The sequence below is a fragment of the Glandiceps talaboti genome, chromosome 5, assembly GCF_964340395.1.
Source record: "Glandiceps talaboti chromosome 5, keGlaTala1.1, whole genome shotgun sequence".
Taxonomy (NCBI): domain Eukaryota; kingdom Metazoa; phylum Hemichordata; class Enteropneusta; family Spengelidae; genus Glandiceps; species Glandiceps talaboti.
Window position 1 is genome coordinate 2,675,988 of NC_135553.1, and position 21,792 is coordinate 2,697,779.

Sequence of the window (21,792 nt, forward strand, 5' to 3'; positions counted from 1 at the left end):
TTTGATGAAGCTTGTGTATGTTAATTAGATAAATTTGCATATCAATGAAATTAGTTGTTTTGAGTATACAGAAGAATTTGTCTAAAATGAAGCTTGTGCATGTTAATTAGATTAATTTGCATATCAATGAAATTAGTTGTTTTGAGTATACAGAAGAATTTGTCTAAAATGAAGCTTGTGCATGTTAATTAGATTAATTTGCATATCAATGAAATTAGTTATTTTGAGTATACAGAAGAATTTGTCTTAAATGAAGTGAAGCAATATGTGATAAACTGTGAGTGAAATAAGTGTGTATCAATTTGCATAATTTGTATTACATGTATATTCAAAGAGTACTTTTTGCCTTTTCAACCTTCTTTCTTTTACAAAAATACAGCAACACTTGAAGATCATATCTGATTAAATCTATATTGCTTTGGCAGAAGTAATGCTGAATACAATGAGAGAGGATGATACTTTGTGAAAAAGTACCTTCATATCAAAATTTGTGAAAAACAGATATCTGCTTAATTGATTGTATGATACATGTACATGTATGTATCAATCTGATTAAAATCCGATGTAGATGTCGGCTAATCGTTCATTGCTATTTTACCTTTATTATTTTGCCTGAATTGACCTTCATGGTACATGTTTACTTTTTTATCCTGATCGCCTCCTCTACATCTGAACTGGCGCCCACCCTATTCTGCTAAGTTAGCCACACACCCAATCAGGTTGTGTCCACACCCAATCAGGTTGCGTCTTACTGAAGTATGGGCATACGCATTGAATATCAACAGACAACATGGTGTTACTTGTGCACACAGGCAACTGACAACGTACAAAGTATTTGAATTGTAAAAAAATTAAGTGATTGTATTCCTATATATTTACGGTAATTAAAGAATTCTTGTTTAGATGCAATTCATCTTATCTACATGTTAGTTACATTCGAACGCATTTCCCGGGTAGTGTTCATGTTTATCTCAGCGAATGTGTACGCGTTCTCTGTAGTACGCTTCTCCTCAAACGTAAAGTAGTCATGAAGTATTGTATGATTCATAAAAATATTTGCCACAGTTGTGTTATATGAACTCAGAAAAGGGGAAATTTAAAAAATAATTTCTAAAAAACGTAGTCCTTACCGTGAAAATTTTGGTCGCTTCGCATATAAACTGTCTGTGTGTCCCCTAGACGTTCTGTCTCAAGAGTATATATCCCATGTATAACACATGTATTACAGAGTACGGGTTCATCATTATAACATGTATGTACTCGACTACATGATAACGCTATGTTCGAACGTATTCAGACGAAATATATAGAGGTACCATCAAATTACCTTTAAATATACTAATACAATCACTGAATTTGTTTACAGTTGAAACATTTAGAACGTTGTCAGCTGCCTGTGCTTGTGCACACGGAGAACGTGATTTTGTATTGACCGTGTCCGTTTGTAGTTTCATTTGATCCTAATGTAAGGTCGTTTTTGATTGGCTATCGGCATGGGCTTGCTAGAATGGCCTGGGCATGGGCGCCAGTTCAGATGTAGAGGCGATCAGGATAAAAACGTAAACATGTACCATGAAGGTCAATTCAGGCAAAATAACAAAGGTAAAATAGCAATGAACGATTAGCCAACATCTACTTCGGATTTTAATCAGATTGATGTATGTATGTGATTAATAACTTCATTGGGAGATATTCATTATACCTACTAATATAAAAACAGTGGTGAGTACGGTTATCAAATGAACATGACAGCTACAATCTTGAATATTAGAAAGGATAGTGCATTAAATGATATTGTAGTCATGTTTTTCAGCACTGGATTTATTTTAGCTGAATATGTGCAACAGCTTTTTACACAGAAATAACTCCTGCTATTAACCATACTTTATGAGTTGTCATATTTTTTTAGCTGTTATTAAAGCTTTCAAAAACAGTTCCACTAAATACAGTGGGCCAACGAGATGACTTAGTTACAAGTAGTGTCTACTTACCCCTTGTAATTAAAGTGTGCCTGCCACGTCCTAACTTGCCATTCCGACAAATTTTTTAAAGTGCCAAAGTAAAAACGGTTACAGTATACTGAGAAATGTTTTTAATAATGATATTTCTGTATAACGTAATAACAGTAAATTTTGATAAATGTGTTTTATAATTATGACATGACAACAGACAATTGATAACTTTATACAGTACTGTAATTCCATTGATGAAAAAGAGACATAATTCGTACAGTTGTCTGGTCCTCATTATACAAGTAACACTCACTATGTGTAATATTGTATGAAACCTATGAATAGGACAAAGAAGGATAGTTAAAGGGGTACAAGCTGAGTTTATATCTGGTTGGACGGTGTGTATGCTGCACATTTATAAGGTACTCACAGTATTCTACTTTAACCCACACTTAACAACTACTTGCAATAGGGAACTTGCAATCCAGACTGAGCATGCTCAGATGCAAAGGATTATGGGATTATCTGTGGTTATCGTAATACCTAATCTGGCGCTACTGATAAAATTAACCTCCCACAATTATCAGGGTAACTATGAATTGATTATTTGTGGTTACAAACAATGTATCAACAGTGTTTACAATACTAATTGATTAGTATTTATTATCACATTTCCCATGATGCAACATTCAACATGGTGGGTTTGCAAGTTTCCTATTGACTGAACTCAAACCTGGTATCAAGATATAACCCTTAAACAATCCAATGACGTAATTTATCATACATATCAAACAATGTTCAGCAATCCCTACTATGCAATCAACTATTTTAACAATGACAGAAGACAATTTTAATGTTATAGAACGCGCACATTGACATTAAAATCACTTTAAAATAGTTTAATCAAGGTTATTTTGTAAGTATTTTCACTTGAATATAAAGCTTATAAATTCAGCTTGTGCCACCTTAACGTCATGGCAACCCTGTTTCTTTTCATGTTTCTCATCAACACCCTAAAAAATGATAGTTGGTTAGTTAAAATTAAAGACAGAAAAAAAATGTGTGTGCATACATGTTAGTTACAATTCTGTCTAGTTATGCCGTGAAGGTGACTGAGGTAAAGGTGATCATCATTACTGGCTGACAGGAGACATACGTATTGACAAGGACAAAATCAAACAGCAAAAGCAAGTAATTACTAAGTCGGATAACCCTGAATGAGATCACAGGATATGAAATTACTTTGATGTATACACTGAACCGGTTAAACCTTTTCATGCTAGCTTATCCTTGCTTATTGGTTTGTGGTGAGAGTAATTTGGAGTTTGTTTTTAATTTTGTTGCTTGAACAATTCCAGCTATCTAACTAATCTACATGTATTGTAATCTTTTAAAAATTACAAAGACAACAGGAAGAGGAACAGACAGAGAGAGAATGTTGATTAACTTGACCATTACAAGTGCACTAGCTGAAGTACTATTTGTTCAATCAGACAACAAACAATATATTCAATGAAAATTGTTGAAATACCAATAATTAGATATTGTACATTTTACTTAGAGGTTATTTTATCCATATGTAGTATAGTAACAAGGTGAAATCGTGAATGTGTTGGGGTGGTGATTTTAGGGTGCGGACCCATAAATTATTCTGATTGGATTTATTGTACCTATAAATGCTATAGCTACTCAGATACATTTACTCACAAGTGATTCTATACTGTTCAGGGTGTACAATATTATGAGTAAGTCACTATACGGTATAGCTACTTAGATACATTTACTCACAAGTTATTCTATACTGTTCAGAGTGTACAATATTATGAGTTAGTCACTATACGGTATAGCTACATCAATACATTTACTCACAAGTGATTCTATACTGTTCAGGGTGTACAATATTATGAGTAAGTCACTATACGGTATAGCTACTTAGATATGTTTACTCACAAGTGATTCTATACTAACTGTTCAGGGTGTACAATATTATGAGTAAGTCACTATACGGTATAGCTACTTAGATATGTTTACTCACAAGTGATTCTATACTAACTGTTCAGGGTGTACAATATTATGAGTTAGTCACTGTACGGTATAGCTACTCAGATACATTTACTCACAAGTGATTCTATACTGTTCAGAGTGTACAATATTATGAGTAAGTCACTATATGGTATAGCTACTTAGATATGTTTACTCACAAGTGATTCTATACTAACTGTTCAGGGTGTACAATATTATGAGTTAGTCACTGTACGGTATAGCTACTTAGATATGTTTACTCACAAGTGATTCTATACTGTTCAGAGTGTACAATATTATGAGTAAGTCACTATACGGTATAGCTACTTAGATATGTTTACTCACAAGTGATTCTATACTAACTGTTCAGGGTGTACAATATTATGAGTAAGTCACTATACGGTATAGCTACTTAGATATGTTTACTCACAAGTGATTCTATACTAACTGTTCAGGGTGTACAATATTATGAGTAAGTCACTATACGGTATAGCTACTTAGATACGTTTACTCACAAGTGATTCTATACTGTTCAGAGTGTACAATATTATGAGTAAGTCACTATACGGTATAGCTACTTAGATATGTTTACTCACAAGTGATTCTATACTAACTGTTCAGAGTGTACAATATTATGAGTAAGTCACTATACGGTATAGCTACTTAGATACATTTACTCACAAGTGATTCTATACTGTTCAGAGTGTACAATATTATGAGTAAGTCACTATACGGTATAGCTACTTAGATACGTTTACTCACAAGTGATTCTATACTGTTCAGAGTGTACAATATTATGAGTAAGTCACTATACGGTATAGCTACTTAGATACATTTACTCACAAGTGATTCTATACTGTTCAGAGTGTACAATATTATGAGTAAGTCACTATACGGTATAGCTACTTAGATACGTTTACTCACAAGTGATTCTATACTAACTGTTCAGGGTGTACAATATTATGAGTAAGTCACTATATGGTATAGCTACTTAGATACGTTTACTCACAAGTGATTCTATACTAACTGTTCAGGGTGTACAATATTATGAGTTAGTCACTATACGGTATAGCTACTTAGATATGTTTACTCACAAGTGATTCTATACTAACTGTTCAGAGTGTACAATATTATGAGTAAGTCACTATATGGTATAGCTACTTAGATACGTTTACTCACAAGTGATTCTATACTAACTGTTCAGGGTGTACAATATTATGAGTTAGTCACTATACGGTATAGCTACTTAGATATGTTTACTCACAAGTGATTCTATACTAACTGTTCAGAGTGTACAATATTATGAGTAAGTCACTATATGGTATAGCTACTTAGATACATTTACTCACAAGTGATTCTATACTGTTCAGAGTGTACAATATTATGAGTAAGTCACTATATGGTATAGCTACTTAGATACGTTTACTCACAAGTGATTCTATACTAACTGTTCAGAGTGTACAATATTATGAGTAAGTCACTATATGGTATAGCTACTTAGATACATTTACTCACAAGTGATTCTATACTGTTCAGAGTGTACAATATTATGAGTAAGTCACTATATGGTATAGCTACTTAGATACGTTTACTCACAAGTGATTCTATACTGTTCAGAGTGTACAATATTATGAGTAAGTCACTATATGGTATAGCTACTTAGATACATTTACTCACAAGTGATTCTATACTAACTGTTCAGAGTGTTCAATATTATGAGTAAGTCACTATACGGTATAGCTACATAAATACATTTACTCACAAGTGATTCTATACTGTTCAGAGTGTACAATATTATGAGTAAGTCACTATACGGTATAGCTACATAAATACATTTACTCACAAGTGATTCTATACTGTTCAGAGTGTACAATATTATGAGTAAGTCACTATACGGTATAGCTACATAAATACATTTACTCACAAGTGATTCTATACTGTTCAGAGTGTACAATATTATGAGTAAGTCACTGTACGGTATAGCTACTTAGATATGTTTACTCACAAGTGATTCTATACTGTTCAGAGTGTACAATATTATGAGTTAGTCACTATATGGTATAGCTACTTAGATACATTTACTCACAAGTGATTCTATACTAACTGTTCAGGGTGTACAATATTATGAGTAAGTCACTATATGGTATAGCTACTTAGATATGTTTACTCACAAGTGATTCTATACTGTTCAGAGTGTACAATATTATGAGTTAGTCACTATACGGTATAGCTACTTAGATACATTTACTCACAAGTGATTCTATACTAACTGTTCAGAGTGTACAATATTATGAGTAAGTCACTGTACGGTATAGCTACTTAGATATGTTTACTCACAAGTGATTCTATACTAACTGTTCAGGGTGTACAATATTATGAGTTAGTCACTATATGGTATAGCTACTTAGATACATTTACTCACAAGTGATTCTATACTAACTGTTCAGGGTGTACAATATTATGAGTAAGTCACTATATGGTATAGCTACTTAGATATGTTTACTCACAAGTGATTCTATACTGTTCAGAGTGTACAATATTATGAGTTAGTCACTATACGGTATAGCTACTTAGATACATTTACTCACAAGTGATTCTATACTAACTGTTCAGAGTGTACAATATTATGAGTAAGTCACTGTACGGTATAGCTACTTAGATATGTTTACTCACAAGTGATTCTATACTGTTCAGGGTGTACAATATTATGAGTAAGTCACTGTACGGTATAGCTACTTAGATACGTTTACTCACAAGTGATTCTATACTGTTCAGGGTGTACAATATTATGAGTAAGTCACTATATGGTATAGCTACTTAGATACATTTACTCACAAGTGATTCTATACTGTTCAGAGTGTACAATATTATGAGTAAGTCACTATATGGTATAGCTACTTAGATACATTTACTCACAAGTGATTCTATACTGTTCAGAGTGTACAATATTATGAGTAAGTCACTATACGGTATAGCTACTTAGATACGTTTACTCACAAGTGATTCTATACTAACTGTTCAGGGTGTACAATATTATGAGTAAGTCACTATATGGTATAGCTACTTAGATACGTTTACTCACAAGTGATTCTATACTAACTGTTCAGGGTGTACAATATTATGAGTTAGTCACTATACGGTATAGCTACTTAGATATGTTTACTCACAAGTGATTCTATACTAACTGTTCAGAGTGTACAATATTATGAGTAAGTCACTATATGGTATAGCTACTTAGATACGTTTACTCACAAGTGATTCTATACTAACTGTTCAGGGTGTACAATATTATGAGTTAGTCACTATACGGTATAGCTACTTAGATATGTTTACTCACAAGTGATTCTATACTAACTGTTCAGAGTGTACAATATTATGAGTAAGTCACTATATGGTATAGCTACTTAGATACATTTACTCACAAGTGATTCTATACTGTTCAGAGTGTACAATATGATGAGTAAGTCACTATATGGTATAGCTACTTAGATACGTTTACTCACAAGTGATTCTATACTAACTGTTCAGAGTGTACAATATTATGAGTAAGTCACTATATGGTATAGCTACTTAGATACATTTACTCACAAGTGATTCTATACTGTTCAGAGTGTACAATATTATGAGTAAGTCACTATATGGTATAGCTACTTAGATACGTTTACTCACAAGTGATTCTATACTGTTCAGAGTGTACAATATTATGAGTAAGTCACTATATGGTATAGCTACTTAGATACATTTACTCACAAGTGATTCTATACTAACTGTTCAGAGTGTTCAATATTATGAGTAAGTCACTATACGGTATAGCTACATAAATACATTTACTCACAAGTGATTCTATACTGTTCAGAGTGTACAATATTATGAGTAAGTCACTATACGGTATAGCTACATAAATACATTTACTCACAAGTGATTCTATACTGTTCAGAGTGTACAATATTATGAGTAAGTCACTATACGGTATAGCTACATAAATACATTTACTCACAAGTGATTCTATACTGTTCAGAGTGTACAATATTATGAGTAAGTCACTGTACGGTATAGCTACTTAGATATGTTTACTCACAAGTGATTCTATACTGTTCAGAGTGTACAATATTATGAGTTAGTCACTATATGGTATAGCTACTTAGATACATTTACTCACAAGTGATTCTATACTAACTGTTCAGGGTGTACAATATTATGAGTAAGTCACTATATGGTATAGCTACTTAGATATGTTTACTCACAAGTGATTCTATACTGTTCAGAGTGTACAATATTATGAGTTAGTCACTATACGGTATAGCTACTTAGATACATTTACTCACAAGTGATTCTATACTAACTGTTCAGAGTGTACAATATTATGAGTAAGTCACTGTACGGTATAGCTACTTAGATATGTTTACTCACAAGTGATTCTATACTGTTCAGGGTGTACAATATTATGAGTAAGTCACTGTACGGTATAGCTACTTAGATACGTTTACTCACAAGTGATTCCATACTGTTCAGAGTGTACAATATTATGAGTAAGTCACTATATGGTATAGCTACTTAGATACATTTACTCACAAGTGATTCTATACTAACTGTTCAGGGTGTACAATATTATGAGTTAGTCACTATACGGTATAGCTACTTAGATATGTTTACTCACAAGTGATTCTATACTAACTGTTCAGAGTGTACAATATTATGAGTAAGTCACTATATGGTATAGCTACTTAGATACATTTACTCACAAGTGATTCTATACTGTTCAGAGTGTACAATATTATGAGTAAGTCACTGTATGGTATAGCTACTTAGATATGTTTACTCACAAGTGATTCTATACTGTTCAGAGTGTACAATATTATGAGTAAGTCACTATATGGTATAGCTACTTAGATATGTTTACTCACAAGTGATTCTATACTGTTCAGAGTGTACAATATTATGAGTAAGTCACTATATGGTATAGCTACTTAGATATGTTTACTCACAAGTGATTCTATACTGTTCAGAGTGTACAATATTATGAGTAAGTCACTATATGGTATAGCTACTTAGATATGTTTACTCACAAGTGATTCTATACTGTTCAGGGTGTACAATATTATGAGTAAGTCACTATATGGTATAGCTACTTAGATACGTTTACTCACAAGTGATTCTATACTAACTGTTCAGAGTGTACAATATTATGAGTAAGTCACTATATGGTATAGCTACTTAGATACGTTTACTCACAAGTGATTCTATACTAACTGTTCAGAGTGTACAATATTATGAGTAAGTCACTATATGGTATAGCTACTTAGATATGTTTACTCACAAGTGATTCTATACTGTTCAGAGTGTACAATATTATGAGTAAGTCACTATATGGTATAGCTACTTAGATATGTTTACTCACAAGTGATTCTATACTGTTCAGGGTGTACAATATTATGAGTAAGTCACTATATGGTATAGCTACTTAGATATGTTTACTCACAAGTGATTCTATACTGTTCAGAGTGTACAATATTATGAGTAAGTCACTATATGGTATAGCTACTTAGATACGTTTACTCACAAGTGATTCTATACTAACTGTTCAGAGTGTACAATATTATGAGTAAGTCACTATATGGTATAGCTACTTAGATACATTTACTCACAAGTGATTCTATACTAACTGTTCAGAGTGTACAATATTATGAGTAAGTCACTATATGGTATAGCTACTTAGATATGTTTACTCACAAGTGATTCTATACTGTTCAGAGTGTACAATATTATGAGTAAGTCACTATATGGTATAGCTACTTAGATATGTTTACTCACAAGTGATTCTATACTGTTCAGGGTGTACAATATTATGAGTAAGTCACTATATGGTATAGCTACTTAGATATGTTTACTCACAAGTGATTCTATACTGTTCAGAGTGTACAATATTATGAGTAAGTCACTATATGGTATAGCTACTTAGATACGTTTACTCACAAGTGATTCTATACTAACTGTTCAGAGTGTACAATATTATGAGTAAGTCACTATATGGTATAGCTACTTAGATACATTTACTCACAAGTGATTCTATACTAACTGTTCAGGGTGTACAATATTATGAGTAAGTCACTATACACTATAGCTACTTAGATACATTTAGTCACAAGTTATTCTATACTGTTCAGAGTGTACAATATTATGAGTAAGTCACTATATGGTATAGCTACTTAGATACGTTTACTCACAAGTGATTCTATACTGTTCAGGGTGTACAATATTGTGAGAAATTCATTATATTTAACCAATCTGATGAAAATCTGATGTGGTAAAAGTGGCTAAATGCTTTATTTACCTCTATTTCCATTGTTTTGTGGAAAGGCGGCGATCACACTGAACAAAAACAAACGACACAAAATGATGGAAATAGACGTAAATAAAACATTTAGCTGCTTTCACCACATCAGATTTTAATCATATTGATATTTAACATTGCTCCTGTTGCAGCTAGTATAGATTTAATGGTACTATTAGCATGGCTTCCATTATACAAGTTTGAGTTCACCAATTTCTTTTCTGATGATGTCTTTTAGTTTCAAGACGATATATTTGTGACATCAATCTCTTTGGGGTGAAATCAATAGTTCAGTGTAGGATAAAAAACTACATTCGTTTAGTTTTAACATGGGCCTCAGATCCCCCCCCCCCCTCCTGACCTTCATCCACCTTTCTAACTTAATTGGCCAAAATTGATAATTGTTTCAGACAGTACAATCAATTTTAAATCAGTATGTAGTAATACTAGTATATAGTGCTATGATTACAAAGCCAGAAAAATGCTCTTGTGTATTAACATGTTAATGTATTTTAGTGCCATGCATTAACTATTATAGTAAAAATTCTTCCATTTTCTCGAAGTGACAACATTTTTTCATTTAGGAATTCAAAGCAAATTCCATTAAAAGGAAAATCATTTTTGTAGGATGAGACATGACTAAAATGGTTCAAATCCCCCACCCCCCAGCCCCACCCCAAACTAAAAGAAATAGATTTTTTTTATCTTACCACCTAGCTCAATGTACTATGTGTCTTAAGGTTTGTTTTATTTCAAATCAAACTAGTATGTGCCTCAAAAATAAGTCATGAACTTTTACTGTATTGCTTTGTTGAAGAAACCCCCAACAAATTCTCAGTTAAAATCAAGAAGTTGAATACTGGGTATAACAATATTTTAAATACAGAACAAAATGATCTCAAACCTTACTCATATTTTACTTAAATCTATGATCGGCACACACTATGGGAAATGATATTGATGATTTCCTTAAAAACAAGATGATAAACAGCCAAATTTCTGTAATGATTTGATACTTTGACTTTCAAACATATTGGTGCCTCAAGTCACATTTTTCCTTAGTACTCTATCATATTTCTTACTATATGCCTGCTAACAGATTTATGATAAAGAACAATATTGATGAAGTCAAAAGTTGCATGAATGATGATGGTACAGTGGGTTTCTATGTGACTATTACGTGCTAGCAGCAACAAGTGAATGGCAATTTGATCATGTCCTGGAGACCAATAACAAATCAATCAAGCAAAAAGGAAACCGTCTTTACAGACATAGTAGCTGAATAGACCAGACTTTGCATCCTAATAAACCTACAGAAAATTCACTGTATGGTAATAAATTTGAAATCCTATATAGGGTGCACATGTCCAACTATTTATCAATCTGAAAGTAAGGTTAACATGCTTCTTTTAAGGGCAGACTTTTAACCACTATAAACACTTACATTTGAAATTAATTTTGACAAAAGTAACCTACACACTGTGTTAATTCAATGTTTATGTATGGTCCTAATTCACAGTGATTAGTTAAGACTTAGGGCCAGCAGCTGCCTGTGGCAGATAGACATGTTCACTCATTTTCTTGTAAATAGATGTTGTCATTGATTGATTGGAATGACATCAGCCATTAGAGTAAGGATGTCATTTTTTCAACCTGTGACCAGTAATGACTCCAACTTTTATCCAATTATAGAACAGACCTTACAATATTTTTATCTCTATCTTTTCTGAAAATGTTGAAATAGGTTATATTTGAAATCAATGGTCATTTCTATTGTCTACTTCAAATAGTTACAGAGTTGTAGATGTTATAATAGTATTATGATGGGTGAATGGTTAGAGTGGCCGTCTTGGAATTTGTAGGTTGCAGGTTTGAGCCCCATCACTGTCATTTGTTTCTAAATGGCTAAAGTCCTTGGACAAGATTTGAACCATGACTATGCCTCAGTCAACACAGCTGTATAATTGGGAACCTGGTAGGATAGAGGTTTCAATGTGAATGCTTAAATTCTATATGCTTATAGAGGCTGCAATGGATTGTATGCTCCCCAGGGAGTTGAGGAAGTAAATGGCCAATGTGTTGATATAGATCAGTACCAGGTGTAATAACTGTAAAGTCCTTTGAGCACAGAGTGGTGCGCACGCACACACACACACACACACACACACACACACACACACACACACACACACACACACACACACACACATTTATACACATACATGTATTATTTGTTCAATGCTCAAGTTGTCATAGTGCAAACTGATAAATAAAGAGCTTCATTTGAAATAACTCCAAGGTATAGATGGTTGAAGCTGTGTGAAAGTAGGATTACTTACCATACCAAGGACTCTACCCGAGTTACCAACCAATGGAAAAGTGTCTCCACCTTTCTCCAGTTTGCGGATCTAAGAGAAATGAATAAGGACATGAGTTCACATGATGTTCATTGATTATATCACAGTTTGATGCCAAGCTATATTCTACATACACTTTGTGACATGAACACAGGAATTACAACTCACCTTTTCTAAATGTCTTGAATTTTTCTCTAGTCCATCAACTTGAAATAATTTTTTGGCCACACCAATGCATGGAATATCACTTAGTACACCTAAATGGCATGCTGTCCCAAACTCTGTTGAAAAACAAAACTAAGTTCAAGCATACACCTTAATACCAGGAGTTGACTTCAGGGTGTATGGTGCAAGTTAAAAATGAATACAAACGAGATACAAACTGAATGCCTTCTGTAAGGACAAAAAATTAGTCTTTTAATTATTTTTCTTACAGAAATTATCAGAATGACCATACATGGTATATCCCTTGATTGGTAAATTTCATTATTTATACAAATAACCCATTTAATTTTTTTTAAAACAATATCAATAGGGTTTTATAGGATATCAGGTTTTTGTTATCATCAATGTATTTAGAAAATTACATGACATTACATTATGCTTCTTATATTAAGATAATGCTCAATTACAAAAAATAATCAATTATGCACATGAATAATCAAACTTAGTAATTACTAAAGTCAAAATTTGTGGATGGGGTCTATTTTGGGGTTTAAAACCATTGCTTATTAGAATAGTGACATACATAGATAATCAAAGTTTGAATGAGAACATTCGTTAACATTATACATGGAATCCGAAGACATGTGATGCAGGCAAGTGTATAGCGCCCTCTAGTGATAATTGAACAAATAAAAACAAAAGAATTTGTTGTGATGTTTCAAGAGGACAGTCATGCTAAATCTGAAGAATACAAAAATATTTACATTCTAAATGACTTATTAATGTGTGTTCGCAACTAATTACTAGTTGACTTCCTCTGTTGCACAGGATATTTGTACTTTTTTTTATCTTTAACAGTCTTTATACACCACCAATCTTTAGAGTGGCTGATCTACCACAGATTATTTCCAACATTTTACTTTGTATGACTTAAGCTTACCTCTTGGATGTATTAGACCATTTCCATCTACCAGTATTACCTATCATAACAAACAAACAAACAAACAAACAAACAAACAAACAAACAAACAAACAAACAAACAAAAAACAAGACGGGTGTCACAAATATTGTTACCAAATCTACTTTTTCACAATTTGCTAAGAATTACACTGAACACACTAGTCCTGGGTTAGAAACTTACCTGAGCTTCAAAACAAATGTTACATTTCGTCAAACCAAGAATCACTGATTGACCAAGTTGGTATATGAATGTTGTTAAAACAATAAATATCTATTTTGCTATGCGGAATAATTGAAATTATATCTAGTGAATGTTACTAAGGGAGTTCACCATAGAAATAAAGAAATTTGGAATATCCAACTTTCAGTGTGAATCTGTTGTGTCATTGCAAGTCTAATATCAGGCTGTATATAACACAAGAAATATGTCAAAATGTAATCACTGTGTTACTAACATCAGGCGTGCGACATGATGATGTGATGCTGTTCCTGATTCTATTCCATTCTATTTTCCATTCCCTTCCATTCTATTCTATTCTATTCTATTCTATTGTGTTGCATGGTGTTGTGCTGTGTTCTGCTGTACTGTGTTGTATTGTGCAATGCTGTGATGTAATGTTCTGTATTGTACTGTGCTGTGTACTGTACTGTGTTGTATTGTATTCAATTGTGCTATGCTGTGATGCGCTGCACCTGTGTTGTGATGTGCTGTATTATTCTGTACTATACTATACTGTGCTGTAATGTACATGTTGCATTCACCACTCACCTGTGGCAACAGCTCAGGTTTCTCTACTCTTAGTTTGTCAATGCAGTCTACAAGAAATTTAACTTCCCTGAATGCAAGGAATCCTGGGATATATGGTGAAGTGAGTTGTACCATAGTACAGTCAGAATGTATCACCTAAGTTTAAAAAAAGAAGAAAAAAAAGTGTATTTCAAATGTGAAAGAAAAGACATGTCTACATATTGCTGCAAATTACTTTTCAACTTTACAAGAAATGTAGGAAAGTGTTGAAACTTATGTCATTTGTAAAGTTAATAGATAAATGATTCTTACCTCCAAATCTGGGTATGAGCAAACTATTAAGGAGGCACATGCATTGACATTATCTCCTTTCACAAAGGAGATATCCACACCACCAACATACTCTAAACCTTCAAATTCTTTTGATGACTGCCATGTTTCTGTGTTCTCTGTAATCAGCTTGGCTTTCAGCTCATTTTGTTCTCTGTAGAAAAAGGTTGTGATTCACTTTGTCCCAATTTCAACTCACCCTATTTTCAACTCGCCCCATTTTCAACTCGCCCTAATTTCAACTCGCCCTAATCTCAACACGTTTATAAATCTACATGTTACATGGTCTCGAAGAATGGGGGCCGAAAAATTTACATGATTTTACGTATGTGGCCAGTTGAAGCCTAGCAAATGTAGCATTTCATAGCAGAAAGTGGTGGTCGAGCATGCATGTGTTTTTGGCAAAGTGTTTGCTAGATCTAGCACTTATACTAGCACAAATAGGCAACGGTGTCTATTAACTTTCCTCAGTCATGGAGTATCACTTTTCGCATTATGACTTAATGTTTACAACCCAAATAATAATGATAATAACCAGGGAGAATACTAGTGACTGACATGCTTACGACTTCTGTGTATAGGTTTTGGAGATATGTCTCCTCTCCCTAGTTAACGCAGCAAGTTGAAAATGGGACGAGTTAAAACTGGGGCGAGTTGAAAAGGGGCTAGGGGGTGAGTTGAAATGGGACAAGTTGATCTGTCACTGTGGAAAAGTATTGTCACAAGTCAGAGACGTGTGAATAAATCCTCATGCAAGGAACACCTTTTTCATCATCACAGACACCTCAGCCTGTTAAAATAATGTATTAAACTCAATGATATATATGTCAGCCTGGAATAAAAACAAGTACTTCGTTTGTATTTGTTTTCACTTGAGGGTTTGGGAATTCCAGAGTTAAGGGGGAGGGGGGGGGGTCTGGTAATTGATGTTAATATTTCCATATAAAAATAAGAAAACAACATAAAAACTAAAAAAGATGTCTCACTTTTCCCAGCGTTGTCTTACTTCTTCATCTATCATAACTGTACTTTTGTTGTCGTCTCCACTTTGAACCGCCGGTTTATTTGACATTTCATGGTTGGTACTCTCAGTCTGTCTTTCATTTGTGTGGATTTCCACACAGTGATCAGACCGTTCATCTTTCGTCACACAACAACCCATCTTTACCACTTACAATGTCTATGTTTGGAAGCATCTATAGACTATAGCGTCATCGGGACGAATTGGGGAGGCAAAATATAAGATGACGAAATCAGAAGCAATATTCTTGTTGGTCGTTGTTTCAAAACCTTGTTTGAATAAATCCCGATAAGCTAGCTTTTATCATTTGGTGAAACTTCATGGACTTTGAGGCACAACTAAATGGCACATTTCATGTACAGTTGAATTGCCTGCACAATTTTGGTTCCTCGGTTAATGCACGGGTTCCATGGCAGGCTATTTAATTCAATCATGCATGGTGTTTTCGCGCTTAAATAAAGGAAATGGAAAAAATTATATTAACCTGCCCAAATATAGCCTACATAAAAGTTATGAAATGTGAAAACAGCTGAATTTCAGGACTGTTTCAGAAAAATCAAATGTTACTGTCAATGTTTTCTTTGGTAGCGGTAACACAGGGCGCAGCCATTTTGTTGTGACAGACATGCGCAGAACTATCCTATCAGTTCCCCTAGCCATGAAATTAAATATGTCTATGCCATACTGTACAAGTATCGAAGGATAAATAACTCATATTAGAATTATCATTATCTAACTTTGTGTATCTCATAATAAATTTCGTGATAAATCTACATATTTAGAATTATTTCCGGATAAAATTATTAAACGATCTTTGTTTCTTAGTATCTGACCCCTGACCTCTAGCCCCGAATGTATGAATTTTAGCCAAGCTAAGTGGTCTTAATGGTTACCAACAACAACGGTCCGTCCGAGCCGCAGTGATCTCCAAACCGTCAAATTCTAAAGTTGTTTTCGGATTTTATATATTTGGTCTGTTGAAAACACTTCGTTGACGTTCATCCAAAGAAGCTTTTCCTTTACATTGTCCAGTCGGCCCCATATCACATTTTAAATATGGAAGAACCAACAGAAGGCAAGAAGGAAGAAAAGGAGACTGACATCAGGAGGCTACAAACATACCCCTTGATTAGGGTATGTTATTACTTGAAGTTTCTGTTGCTATGAATCTCGAAAGAAGTGATGTGTTCCACTAGTTGTGTTAGTTTTATCCCTGTTATGCTATTCAACAATTTTGATATTGCATGTATTACCTCACAGACATATAATTATATCCATAATATCGTGATTCTGTTGCATTTGTTGTAGGGTTGTTGAGTTGAGTGTACATGTAGTAATCTTGGATACATTGTACGTCTGTGCTCACAAATAACATTCACGAACAAGTGAAAAGCTGCTGGAGATACATTTACCGCTTTATTAGGGGAATAATCACAGCTTTTTCGGAAGAAATGAAACGTGATTCACCATTATTCATACTTACGCATACGACTGTACTGTAGTCTGCAGTTTCAAACATTGACATTGTTGGCTGCCTATCCAATACATTGCAATATAACCATTGGCGATACACCCTAAATAATATAGGATTATGAATAGTATACAATAACATAGATGCATATAGTCAAAAGCTCTTCACATATACATAACAAATATGTATGCTTTATCATTTGCTACTTAAAACCAAGTATATGTCATGTTATGTTTGTCATTTGAAATCGAATATGTTAATTTGTTTGTGATGAACCACATGCATTTTGTGTGCCTTGAACCAAGTATGGATTACTTTATTTCATTATGATTACTTTTTATGTACTAATTTCAAAAAAAAAGTTGTGTGGTTCTGATTATGCTCTCAATTTTAGAATAGGTGGGGTAGGTAGATTTTATAATTATATTTTTTTTTCATATGTGAGTGTCTAGTTCAGGTAGTTATGTTTGCCATTGTTTTCCATATGGTCACTGTGTTATTGATTTCTTCTCATAAGATGTACAGCCATTACAGATTGGAAGAACAGTTTTATATTGTCTTTTTAAGTTGGTGTCAGTTTCCGCATCCACTATCTCTTGTGAGACTTCACAATTTTCGTGATTTATTTTTTTTTCTCGAATACGTAAAAAAAAAGTTTATGGTTGGTGTAAAAAACTAGGTGGGGGTCAGGTAACCGGAACCAAACAATTTTTTTATTAGGCCTAAGTGGAAACATCATTTCAAAAGGTTTCAAACAAATTCTAATGTAGATTTCTAATGTAGGAATTTAATCAAATTAAAAAGAAAGTTGATAACTATGAAAATTAAGTTTTGTTTATGTTTACTTTCTCAACAGCATTCTGACATGAATGATGAAATGCGTACAGAAGCAATGGAGTTGTGTGTCACAGCCTGTGAAAAGTTTGCAAGTAATAATGAAGTGAGTATTTGATATTTCATCTTTTAATAGAGAGATCAAACAAAGTTGTTCTCTAAATTACATGTATGCGCCAAGACATCTATGAGCAGGTGTACAACTGTAAAATTATACCAGTGTGATTTCTTAGAAAGGTAATATTAACTACATGTACCTGATGCTTTGAGTAGAGAATTACCAAATCATTACCTTTCAGTAATTGGGTCTATTATTATACTGATATTGTATTATTCTCCCCATAAAATAATGATGAGAGTCATGGGAAATTTGCATAACACAGGAACACATTGTTATGGAAATTGGTTTCTTTTATTTTCAAGAAATCCTAGGGTGGAACCATGCCTATTACTCTAGAAAGGCCTCGAGAGGTTCAACCCTGTTGTAAAAGTAGTAATTGTGTATGAAGCTTATGGGGAAACAACCATGATGCACACATTCTTAACTTTACATAGATTTGTATTATAGTTTATACGTTGTCACTTGGTACAAGGCAAATAATGTCATCTTATGAGCCATAAGAAAGGGGAAAGGATGCCATTTCAGTTTATATACTTTTTTATGCCATCACTTGAATCAAAATATTTCAGTGAATATTTTGTCACATCAATAACAAAATATATTAAAATGTCTTCTCTTGACCTGACTGTGATTGATAGTATTTTTGTAATCAAGATCACTAAGGTGAAGAGATAGGATCCAAAGGTTGCCAAAACCTACAAAAATAACCTGTTCACCTGCTTGGTAACTACAATGTCCATGTGCAAATCAACTTTTGTTGTTTCCTGGCTAACTTGTTTTTGAAATAAATTTTGACTACTACTACAATTATTTTTCAGAGAAGAAAACATGTGCATACATACATTTAATCAGTAATATGATTATAGAATTGTCAAATATGTTCAAAATTAACCATCATTTTTTATGTCATTTTCTTCCAGAATGCAGCAAAAATGATTAAGGAAAGTATGGATAAAAAATTTGGATCATCCTGGCATGCTATCGTTGGAGAAGGCTATGGCTTTGAGATCACACATGAAGTTAAAAATATTCTGTACATGTTCTTTGGTGGAAACCTGGCAATCACTATCTGGAAATGCTCATAAGAACAATTGCCATCATAGATAGATGTTTTCTCCTCTTTACATGTTTGTGTTTATCTTTTGCCTAAAGCTTTTGTACAAAACATTTCTTCACTTCTTATTGTCTTTTGAAAACAGTCAAGAAAAAATAGTTTTTCATGTTTGTCGCCCAAGGACCAAGACTGAATTTTGTATATTTTCTCAAGGGACATACAAATTAATTGAGAATGTATTTTTGCTTATATTTTATCTGATAAGTAGTCAGTTGATTTATATTGATAGTTCATTTACTTTCAATTCTGTGCATTTATTAATATGATTTTCCTTGTCTCTGCATGTTGAACTCCACGTATTCTAGGATTATTCCTACAATTAGAGTTCTACTTAAACTGTAGTTGAGTAGTGCATAATTGTAGACTGTAAGACTATGCAAATAACCAATAATTGTACTAGAGATGTCCGGGGAGAACACTAATGTATGTGATACTTTTTTGGGGGGTTTGTTTTATGATCCCAACAAACTATTCTCACAAGGCAGGGCATATTTTTTTCTGCTGACATAACTGTTGTCAGAAAGAGGCATGTGGTTATGCACTGCAGTTTTGATAACCACAACGTTCATGTGTGATGCAAAGGTTTATTGGTGTTTGTAGTATAAAGATACTTGTCACAACGTGATGGTGGTGTATTGTATTTGTAAGTGCAAGAATTGAAGACGTAAAATATGTAGCACTTTTGTTGGATTGATTTCCAATCCACTTATAACGTGATGGGTGCTGCAATCACCTCGTCTCCCTCCCTCAATAAATACTGTTACTGATATCATTTATGGAGATCCAGTTTTAGACTATGCATACATTTAAAATATTCCACACTTTTCTTGCATTACTTTGTTTTCAGAAACTTTGTCAGAGAAAATGTTAAGTCATCCATATCCCTATTACAAAAAAAAAAGTATTTTCACACAAAATATATACTCTCATATCAATTCCAGGCGCTTTCGACCAAAAATTTAAAATGTTAGTAAATCAGCAATTTACAACAATTTTTCTAATTTTTTTGTGTATTGAAAACATCCACAACATACTGGTAATAATGTCTTGTTGAATATTTTGCCACTTTACATGTCTATCACCTATTGAAAACAGTATGTTATTACATTCAGTGTTCCATGGCAATTTTGATATGGTTTGTTAAAGAAAGTACAAAATAACACATAACAATTATATGAATCCTTTCAAGAAAATTACAAGTGGTGATTTGCTCGGAAATTTAAGGAGCATACATATCTATGGTGGGAAGAATATCAATTGTTGGTGTTTTTATGTGTCCACAATTCAATTAGCTTATATTCATTTTTTGTACATACTGGTTAGATTGATTACGTCATGTATGTCTGTTTCTGTCTGATGACAAAATGTGCTTTGATGTATTGTATTAAATGCAAAGTACAATAAACGCTTACATGTCTAATCAAACAAATATTATTGTAGAAAGTTTTTTTTTTTTTTATAGAACAAGAGTTCTGAACTTCATACGATATTAACCCTTACAACGCCATGTCTGTATATATGCAGACAATCCCTTTTGAGGTCCCACTCCACATCTGTAAATATGCAGACAAGTTTACTCAGTTGCATAAGCTACATTTCCACCTCTTGGATTGATTGTATGTTTATTATTCCTATCAAGTTAAAGTTGATAATGTAGAGTAGGTAAGATACTACTCTGTAGTGGAAAAAATCCTTGACCTAGGGAGTCTTTTGCATGAAAAGTCTATGAAATGGGTTGGCTTCAGTGTGCCCTCTAAGCCAATTTCACATGCCACTGGCACACACAATTTCTAGTGACAAACCAAAATTTGGTGTCCCTATCTCTTACTATGTAGTGACTCAAAAGAAATACCAGTTTTTAGCATTTTGACCTGCAACAACAAAATTTGACTATCATTAGAGGACACACTGGTCAGCTTGAGAAACTATGTTTTCTTATTTCTAAATCCTTACACAAAACCTTTTTTTGTGATATTCATGTTGATATTTTACTCGGAAAAGAAAATAGAATATCAATATCAATATAGTATTGACAGGTTTGTATATGTGTATTAATCTACAATCCTGATCCTGTTATTCAAGTTCACTCAAAAAGTACTTTATTGAATCGTTAATTTGATTTGTCTGACTGTCATGCCACAGATCTCATTATTATTATTATATACTTTATTGTCATGCTAAATTTACATGAAATTCAATGTACATTGGCCGGGGGAAAGGGAAGAACACAGAGAGTAATTCAACTTACTTTTACCTACATACACATACATAAACACACGTCAGGCTGTTACTGATTCAATAGATGGATTGACCTTGGTACAAAACTGTGCTTAAATCTATTTGTGCGAGAACATGGAACCCTAAG

General features: G+C 33.3%; 2 protein-coding genes across 2 annotated transcripts in view; one reads left to right on the plus strand and one right to left on the minus strand.

Annotated features, from left to right (window-relative positions):
* The window catches only part of LOC144435771 (endonuclease V-like), a 40,697-nt gene extending 24,556 nt beyond the window's left edge, over window positions 1-16,141 (minus strand). The window contains exons 1-6 of the mRNA XM_078124390.1: window positions 15,853-16,141; window positions 14,849-15,020; window positions 14,558-14,692; window positions 13,768-13,807; window positions 12,831-12,943; window positions 12,645-12,713 (exon numbers count right to left, since the gene is read on the minus strand). Coding sequence (XP_077980516.1) covers window positions 12,645-12,713; window positions 12,831-12,943; window positions 13,768-13,807; window positions 14,558-14,692; window positions 14,849-15,020; window positions 15,853-16,028 — 705 coding nt within the window. The 5' untranslated portion in view covers window positions 16,029-16,141. The remainder of the gene's footprint in view (window positions 1-12,644; window positions 12,714-12,830; window positions 12,944-13,767; window positions 13,808-14,557; window positions 14,693-14,848; window positions 15,021-15,852) is intronic.
* A 632-nt stretch (window positions 16,142-16,773) lies between these two features.
* On the plus strand, window positions 16,774-20,856 carry LOC144435251 (dynein axonemal light chain 4-like). The gene is made up of 3 exons (XM_078123839.1): window positions 16,774-17,021; window positions 18,215-18,298; window positions 19,234-20,856. Exons 1-3 carry the CDS (start codon window positions 16,944-16,946, stop codon window positions 19,396-19,398), a joined length of 327 nt encoding a protein of 108 aa, XP_077979965.1. The 5' UTR covers window positions 16,774-16,943; the 3' UTR covers window positions 19,399-20,856.
* The last annotated feature ends 936 nt before the right edge of the window (window positions 20,857-21,792 follow it).

Excerpts from the sequence above, each read along its gene's own strand:
- LOC144435251 (XM_078123839.1), top strand. The coding sequence starts at position 16,944 with ATGGAAGAACCAACAGAAGGCAAGAAGGAAGAAAAGGAGACTGACATC. Across the intron at positions 17,022-18,214 it reads AAACATACCCCTTGATTAGG|CATTCTGACATGAATGATGA; the intron begins GTATGTTATTAC and ends CTTTCTCAACAG. Across the intron at positions 18,299-19,233 it reads AGTTTGCAAGTAATAATGAA|AATGCAGCAAAAATGATTAA; the intron begins GTGAGTATTTGA and ends ATTTTCTTCCAG.